The sequence below is a fragment of the Loxodonta africana genome, chromosome 24 (genome assembly GCF_030014295.1).
Source record: "Loxodonta africana isolate mLoxAfr1 chromosome 24, mLoxAfr1.hap2, whole genome shotgun sequence".
NCBI classification, from domain to species: Eukaryota; Metazoa; Chordata; class Mammalia; order Proboscidea; family Elephantidae; genus Loxodonta; species Loxodonta africana.
The window spans coordinates 35,217,839-35,227,328 of record NC_087365.1 but is presented as its reverse complement, the minus strand read 5'-3'; the positions used below and the strand labels follow the sequence as shown (position 1 = coordinate 35,227,328).

The following is a 9,490-nucleotide window of genomic DNA, read 5'->3' as shown; positions in this document are numbered from 1 at the left end:
GAAGACAAACTTACCCAGCATCCTAAAGTGAGAAGAAGTTTGTTCCTCTTCCAAGGAACTGAGAAGATTCCTCCTCTTCCGTAATGAAATACCATGTTTCTCTTTTTGCCTTCGCCATCAGGGATCTCAAAGGCAAGCTCTATAATAATCGCGGCTAATGCTTTAATGCTTATGCATGTTGACTTCCTCCACTTTCTTCTTGGTCTTAATAGTCTAATTTCTTTCTTTTTTTTAAATTGTACTTTGGATGAAGGTTTACAGAACAAACTAGTTTCTCATTAAATAGTTAGTACACATATTGTTTTATGACACTGGTTAACAACCCCACGACATGTCAGCATTTTCCCTTCTCGGCTTTAATAGTCTAATTTCTAATGAAATGTCATGTTTCCCTTTTCAACCTGGATATCAGAGAGCTTATCACCAAATTCTAAAGTCAATTATCACCTAAAGATAAAGTAAATTAGAGTTAATACTTAACAACAACAACAAAAAAACTCCAAACCTGTTGCTGTCGAGTCGGTCTGACTCATAGGGACACTATAGGACAGAGTAGAATTGCCCCTTAGAGTTTCCAAGGAGCAGCTGATGGATTCAAACTGCCAACCTTTTGGTTAGGAGCTGTAGCTTTTTTTTTTTTTTTAATAACTTTTATTAAGCTTCAAGTGAACATTTACAAATCCAATCAGTCTGTCACATATAAGTTTACATACATCTCACTCCCTACTCCCACTTGCTCTCCCCCTCTTGAGTCAGCCCTTTCAGTCTCTCCTTTCTTGACAATTTTGCCTGCTTCCCTCTCTCTCTATCCTCCCATCCCCCCTCCAGACAAGAGTTGCCAACACAATCTCAAGTGTCCACCTGATATAATTAGCTCACTCTTCATCAGCGTCTCTCTCCCACCCGCTGACCAGTCCCTTTCATTTCTGATGAGTTGTCTTCGGGGATGGTTCCTGTCCTGTGTCAACTGAAGGTCTGGGGAGCATGGCCGCCGGGATTCCTCCAGTCTCAGTCAGACCATTAAGTTTGGTCTTTTTATGAGAATTTGGGGTCTACATCCCACTGATCTCCTGTTCCCTCAGGGGTCCTCTGCTGTGCTCCCTGTCAGGGCAGTCATCGATTGTGGCCGGGCACCAACTAGTTCTTCTGGTCTCAGGATGATGTAGGTCTCTGGTTCATGTGGCCCTTTCTGTCTCTTGTGCTCTTAGTTGTCGTGTGGCCTTGGTGTTCTTCATTTTCCTTTGCTCCAGGTGGGTTGAGACCAATTGCTGCATCTTAGATGGCCGAGGAGCTGTAGCTTTTAACCACTGCACCACCAGGGCTCCAGAACAAATACTTATACATATCCATATTAGTTTCTCCTATTTTCTTTTTTGTTGTTAAAACTTTTAGTCTTTTTGTTTTGAAATAATTTCACACTTAAAATGGCAAGAATGGTTCAGAGAGCTCCTAAATACTCTTCATCCAGATTCACCAATTGTTATCATTTACGCACAGTGCTGCAGCTCCCCGCTGCGTTTTATCATTTTGCTGTATTGGCTTTGCCATTCTCTTTCTAAATCTATATATTATATGCCTCTAAGTCATTTGAAAGTAAGTTGAAGACATCATTTCCCTTAACTGCCAAGTACTTCACTGTGTATTTGCTAAGAACAAGGAGATTGTTTTATATAAATACATTACAATTATCAATACCAGGATGTTTAACATTAGTACAATACCATTATCTCATCCACAGTTCATTTTCAAATTTCACCAAGGGTCTCAATAATCCGCTTTCTTCTTGATCCTGATTTTCTGCTGCGGGTAGGGAAGCTTTAGAGGTAGGATAATAAACTCCCCCCAAAAACCAGAGCCATTGCCATCGAGTCGTTTCCAACTCATAGCAACCCTATAGGACAGAGCAGAACTGCCCCATAGGGTTTCCAAGAAGTGGCTGGTAGATTCAAACTGCTGATCTTTTTGTTAGCAGCCCAGCTCTTAACCAATGCACTATCAGGGCTCCTTATAGATGGGGTGAAAGTAAAGAAGTCAGGTACCCTGCACAGCCCTGGGGGTGGGGCAGGGCCTGAGGAACCCCTATTCGATCCCCCAAATTTTACAGACAGTAGTGAAGCTCCAGAAAGGGAAGGAGCCTGGCTGAACACTACACAGAACATGCCTGGTCATGCCATCTTCCCACCCTGTCTCCAACTCTCAGCAGTGTGTGTCCCCAGGGCTGAAGTCCACAGCCTTGCAGCAGCCCTGAAAAACCTCTGTTCCAGCTTTGATGCTGCTTCTTGTATTTCCTAAGGGAACCAGCCACCTCAAAACTCTTACTCTAGTCCTCACTGTCTGCTCTGAACCAGTGATCACAAATTCTGCAATTCAGCACTCTTCTCCTGTAAGTCTCCAAATAGCAGAAGGCACCATGGCAAAATGACCTCTAGATGTACTATCCTAAAAGTACTGCCCTATAAAATAGCCCTTCAGAGTTTTGAAGTGACCGTTTTACCCCTTAGACTTTGCATAACTGAAAGGAAAGATTTTTTTCCAATAGTTACATAAAAGGAATAGAGGATTTAAAGAATGCTTTTGCTTCCAACCCCAAGATGGGATCTTAAACACTTTCTATAATAAATTCTGGCAATATCTTCTGTGTTTATTTTTCAAATGGTTTTTTTCATTTTCTCCAAACAGTGGAAGCTGTTATTGCCAGGGGCTATATTTTTGGCTCCAGTGGCCTGGGTGTGACTCTCTCCAAGTATGACTATGCTTATTTACATATGGAAAATCATTCCAGAGGGCGATTATATTCTCTCCAGCACAGTCTCAGGGTTGTGTGTACAGAATTTTTCTTTTTTGAAAACAGGTGGCTCATTTGGAACAGATGAGTTACAGTGGTATTCTGCAATGCTGATTAACTAGGAGGGCACCAGAGTCTGGTGAAAACACATGGATTTCCCGGAACAGCCACCTGGTGTGCCAGTGAGCTTAGACGAGGCCTTTGGCTCTCTGTACCTCATGCTTCTCATCTGTCAAATGGGAATGATGCCACCTAGTTGCCAGGAAATACTTTCAAGGTAAGTGATAGCCTCTGTAATGTGCCTGGCACACACTGGGCACTCACTACTCAAACCCATGCCCTTCTCCCTCATTCTTCGCACATTGGGGCATCCTGGATCCTTGGGTCTGTGCCCAGGAGGGCACAAGGTCATCTGTAGCACTGAAAACATAGTTTGTTGTTAATGCTTGTGCCATGTGGTGTCATATTTTCTTCTTCTGAATAATCTCCTCTGTCTGATTCTGAAAAAGCCTGATTCTGATGCCTGCTCCATGTTGCAGAGGTGGGGTATGGTGAGGAGGGGTGTTAACCTTGAGAAGCACTGTTCATTCTGAAGCTCACAGCCTGGAAGCTGAGCTAGGAGGCTTTCACACACTTACAAGCAACCACAAACCCTCCCCACACTGTTCCTCCCAAACTTCTTTCAAACAGCACCCCACCCCCCAGTTCACATTGATCCTTTGGTGGCCTGCCTCTGCTCTCTCCCTCCAAGGTCACCCTTCAATGTTTACATTTAACCACATTTCACTTGAAGAGTGTGAGGGTTGGCCGGTGGTATCAGCCGGGTCCCTCCCAACCTAAATCTCTCAAAGGGTGGCCTTTATCACTGATTGTGAGGGCTCAGCCTTCCAAAGCCTCAGTTTCCTATTCTGATGAAAGAGGATGATAGTCTCTGGATGGCCAAATTGATCTTGTTCAAAAAGGTGCTAATAACTGGGGCTTCATGCTGTTTGGAGCCCTGGTGGTACAGTGGTTAAAGAGCTGGGTTGCTAACCAGAAGGTCAGCAGTTTGAATCCACCAGTTGCTCCTTGGAATCCTATGGGGCAGTTCTACTCTGTCATATAGGGTCACTATGAGTTGCAATCAACTTGACAGTAACGAGTTTGTTTGGTTTTTTTTCATGCTGTCCAGTCTTTGTTTGGTTTTTGAATTCAAAGAAACGCAGCCTTACTTTAAACTAATTAAAAGCTATTCAAACACTATCAAGAAAGTGAAAAGTCCACTCACAGAACGGGAGAAAATATTTGCAAATCATATGTCTGATTAGAGTCTAGTATCCAGACCAACTCAACAACGAAATTGAATAGAACTTGAGTAGACGTTGCCTCAAAGAAGATATACAAATGGCCAACAAACGCACGAAAAGGTGCTCAATGTCGTTAGTGTGCCTCCTACTCTGAGACCATCCCCAGTGATTAACCAGTCCACACTCAGCCTCCTGACCATCCCTTCACTCAAGCCCCACAAGTGTCAAGAGAGGCAATGACCCCAGTTGCTATCTCCAAAAACTTCTCTGGACCCACAGCTCAGCCCACCAGTCTTCCCACTCCAAATCTGACAACTCCCATGGTGGTCATTCAGGCAACATGGTGCAAATCCAGTGTCCTTTATTGGTTCTAAACAAGGACCCCTGCATTCTTATACTGAGGCAGGAGTTCCTGGATTTTGGGCCGGGGTGCTGTGATACGTTGGACAATCCTCAATGGGGGGAGGTATTTCTGGGGTGCCATAAAAATGGGGTAGTTAGGTTTAGTCTTCTTGTCGAGGGCAGACAAATTCAGGGTCACAGCCTTAAGACTGCAGTGCTCTCTCTTCTTGGGCTGTCTGGGGGTGAATGGTGGATGCTGGCGAGGCTCCACCAGCAGCTGCACCAGGTCATCCCGGAAGATATTCCAGCTGTTCTCCTGGAGGAAACTCTGGCACATCTCTTCATCACTGAAGGGCAGAAACAGATGCTCAGGCTCCCACATCAGTTCCTCTAGGTCCCCCGCCCCTCCAGACTCTTCTCTCTACCTTTTACCATTCTACAACTTTCTTCCCCTAGACCTGCACTGTCCAGTATGGTGGCTACAAGTCACGTGTGGCTACTGCTGCCTGAAATGTAGCCAGTTTGAATTAGAGATGTGCTGTGAAGGTAAAATACACATCAGGTTTCAAAGACTTAAGAGCAAAAAAAGAATGTCAATGATCTCATTAATAGTTTATACTGATTACATGTTGAGAGGATAATATTTTGGACAGATGAAATATAGTATTAAAATTAATTTCACCTGTTCCTTTTTACTTCTTATAATGTGGATACTGACAGTTTAAAATTACATACGTGATCATTAGCCATTAGAGAATACATATCAAAACCACAAAGAGATACCACTATGATTATAATTAAAAAGAACAAATGTTGTTGAGGATGTGGAGAAACTGGAACTCCTGTGCATTGCTGGTGGGAATGTAACAAGGTACAGCCTCTGTAGAAAAGTCTGGCAGTTCCTTTAAAGGTTAAACATAGAGTTAATATATGACCCACCAATTCCACTCTACATACATACCCTGAAGTATTGAAAAAATACATCCACACAAAAACTTGTTTAAGAATGTTCATAGCAGCATTATTTATAATAGTCCCAAAATGGAAAGAAGCCAAATACACATCAGCTGATGAATGGATACATAAAATGTGGTACATAAATACATACAGAATACTATTTGGCAATAAAAAATGGAATATTGATATATGCCACAACATGCATGAACCTTCAAAATATTATGCTAAGAAGTCAGTCACAAAAGATCACATACTATATTATCCCATTTATATGCAGTGTCCAGAACAGGAAAATCTATACAGACAGAAAGAAAATTGATGGTTGCCTAGGGCTGAAAGGGGAAACTTGGGGGGGAAACGAAAGTGTCAGCTAAAGGGTACAGGGTTTCTTTTTGGGGTGGTGAAAATATTCTAAAATTGATTGTGGTGATGGCTGCACAACTCTGAATATACTAAAAACCATTGAATTGTATACTTTAAACAGGTGAATTATATCTCAATAAAGCAGTATTAAAAAAATCACATATGTGGTATTATATTTTTAGTGGACAAAGCCACCCTACAGCCTTGCTACCCACCACTTGGGAGCTTGTTACCATTGCGGCATCTCAGGCCCAAGCCAGACTTACTGAATCAGAATCTGCACTTTAACAAGAGTCCCAGGTGATACACATCAGAAATCACCCGGGTCCTGGCTAAACACAGAGATTCCAGGATTCCTCCCAGGCTTACTGAGTCAAAATCTGGGCATGAGGCCCTACAATTTAATTTTTTTAAGTATTCCAATGGTTCATTCATTCTCTCATTCAGTGAAGACTTACTGGCACCTGCCATATACCTTGAGCAAGAAGACAGTGTGAACAATACAGACATGGTCCCTAAGGGCACCCAGAATTAGCTGCCACCAGCCTGGGTACAGTGTTTGGGAATCCTGACCAGACAAATCCCAATTGTCCCTTATGAACTAGCTTATATATTAAATTTCTGAGAATCCTTTTCTAGGATCTCACAGGGCCATTTCCTCCTTAAGGCTACCTCAGACTTTGTATACAGGCTTCCATCATAACACTTACCTGTAGGGCTTCCACTACGCATCTGTCAGTTTGTCACACTATGATGGCTTTTCTGTTGCTATGATGATAGAAGCTATGTCACTGGTATTTCAAATACCAGCAGGGTCACCTGTGGTGGACAGGTTTCAAAAGAGCTTCCAGACTAAAACAGACCAGGAAGAAAGACCTGGTGATCTATTCTGAAAATTAGCCAGTGCAAACCTTATGGATCATAATAGAATATTATCCGATTCATTTGCTTGGGACACACCATCAGGAGGAATCAATTGCTAGAGGAGGACATCATGTCTGGTGAAGAAGAGGGCGAATGAAGGCACAGATGACCCTTAGTGAGCTGGACTGGTGCAATAGCCACAATGATAGACTCAAACACGCTGGCAATTATAGGATGACACAGGACTGGACAACATTTCATTCTGTTGTACATAGGGTCGCCATGAATTGGTGTTGACTCAAAGGCAGCTAACAACTGAAAGGTTGGTACTATGTCAACTTTTAAAACATACTTTGTTATTGTTGACATTTCATTATTAGTATTAATGGCTCTTCCTGGATCATAGTTCAGTTGTATAGGCCTCCATCTCTCCCACCTTGGAAAGAATCAGAGGGGTAAGTTTAGGTCGCCAGGCACTGTCCTAATAGGACAGATGTAAGCAACAGTCTATGGCCAGGGCAAGGGTTTGTCATGGCACTGGGGCTGTATCCCATCCTCTTCCCTAACAGCATGTGAGGATGGGGGAAGATGGAGGTAGAGTGGAATGGGCTCAGCACACATTGGCTTATTTCCTTCTGAGACTGCAGTAGGGGAAAGGGGTGTTAAACTCTCTTACCTAAAAAGGCAAGTTTAATAAATCTCTAACAAGTCAGAACATTCTTCTGGTTAGTGGGTATTGACCAGGACAAAGCCAACATTGATCCACAGAGATCAACTTAGGAAAAAATCCAGAGGTCAGAATGGACCACAAGCTAGTCCTGTTAGCAGGGATGGATTACCCAATAAGCAAGGTAGCATGGGCTTACTTGTGCTTACATCCTGATCTGTAGTGAACAATTTCACCTGTTTTTCTCTACCAGTAGTAGAATCCCATGTGAAATTGTTCCATACAGATTAGAAGTAAACACAAGTAAGCACATGCTATCATGGATTGAGTTATGTCCCCCCCAAAATGTATGTATTAACTTGGTTGGGCCATGATTCCCAGTGTTCTGTGGTTGTCCTCCATTTTGTGACTGTAATTTTATGTTGAGAGGATTAGGGCGGGATTGTAACACTACCCTTACTCAGGTCACCTCCTTGATCCAATACAATATAAAGGGAGTTTCCCTGGGGTGTTGCCTGTACCATATTTTATCTTTCAAGAGATAAAAGGCAAGCAAGCAGAGAGTTGGGGACCTCATACCACTAAAAAAGCAGCACTGTGGAGCAGAGCGTGTCCTTTGGAGCCGGGGTCCCTGCACCTGAGAAGCTTCTCGACCAGGGAAAGATAGAGGACAAGGACCTTCCGGAGTTGATGCCTTGAATTTGGACTTTCAGTCTACTTTACTGTGAGGAAATAAATTTCTCTTTGTTAAAGCCATCCACTTGTGGTATTTCTGTTACAGCAGCACTAGATAACTGAGACACGTGTACACCTTGCTTACTGGTTCATCTGCCCCTGTCTGCTAGTCTCAGTGGTATGCAGAAGCCAGTTCTTACCGACTCACAGGAGCTGATTATATACATCTCTTCTCAACTCCATGTTCCATAGCATCAGGTTGGTAGCCTGAAACTGGCCATGGTGGGAATATTTACACCATAGAAATAGGCAAGCGCTATAAATTGGGGTTACCTCCCACCTCCTGGAGGACATTTATCAGCACGCCACTGGATCATTTCCACTTAAAGAGTTCCATTAACTCCGAATTTCTTACATAATAAATAACAATATCTAACTCTGACTCAGCACTTACCATGTGCCAAGCACTTTACACTGTTAGCTCATTTAATCTTTAAAGCCACCCTATTTCACAAACATGGAAACTGGGGTTCAAAAAGGCTAAGGGAGTCATCAAAACCTAGGAGCGAGCAAGCATGTGATTTCAAATTGTTAGGGGATAATTTATTTTTTTGGACCCAGAATCCATGTTAAGATGGACAAGATGCCAGGCTACCTCCTGATGCTGATGTCCATATTGATTTCTAGTCTACTTTTTCACTTTTTAATAGTGCTTCTAGAGGCCCAGCTTCATGCAGAGATTTCAGTTCCAACACCATTCCTTACTTGAGCTGAAATTTCATCTGTCCCTGCAGGATTTAAAACTTGAGTTCATGATGCTCATTAAGCCTCCCTGCCCCCCGGCCCACTCCACCATCTCCCCCACCCCCCACCCCCAACCCTGGCCCCAAGCAATACAAACATCAGATCACGCTTTGTGTTCTGGTTTTTAGGGTCCTCTTCATGATTGGTCATTGGGGAGTTCCCTTAGTTTCTTGTGAACTCAGCTGTTCATTATATTTTATATGGCATTCTCTGTGCTTTGTAGGGGTTGAGTTTTTAGGTCATCTAGCCCATGATAGTGTCTGCCCCTCACTGTGTGATTTTGGGATGTCATCGCTCCTTTTCTGGACCTCAGGGTCCACATCTAAAACATGAGGGATTTGAGTTAGACGATGAATATGTTTTCTGCCTGCATTAGCAGTCTAGAAAAACCATGAGTCCAACAATTAATGAATACGACAGAATTCCATCCGTCAGCATTATATATGATTGCAGCAAAGTGCTGACTGGGCAGTAGAGATGCCAAGTGCCCAAACATCTGCCACCCTCAAATCTATGTCAACCTTTTCTGAATTCCAATTCAACAAACATTAACTGAAACCCACCATGTGCCAGACATTATGCAAGGAGTAAGGCTCCTTAATTTCTTTTTTGAATAAAAAATCTATTGCTGTCCAGTTGATTCCAATTCATAGTGACCCTAAAGGACAGAGGAGAACTGCCCTGTAGGGTTTCCAAGGAGTGCCTGGTAGGTTTGAACCGTCAACCTTTCGGTTAGCAGCCGTAGCT

The 9,490-nt window shown here is 43.0% G+C and overlaps 1 protein-coding gene across 1 annotated transcript in view; it reads right to left on the bottom strand.

The window, feature by feature from the left end:
• Positions 1-4,387: 4,387 nt before the first annotated feature.
• The window catches only part of CNBD2 (cyclic nucleotide binding domain containing 2), a 42,485-nt gene continuing 37,382 nt past the window's right edge, over positions 4,388-9,490 (bottom strand). Inside the window, exon 12 of the mRNA XM_064276047.1 lies at positions 4,388-4,760. Coding sequence (XP_064132117.1) covers positions 4,442-4,760 — 319 coding nt within the window. The 3' untranslated portion in view covers positions 4,388-4,441. The remainder of the gene's footprint in view (positions 4,761-9,490) is intronic.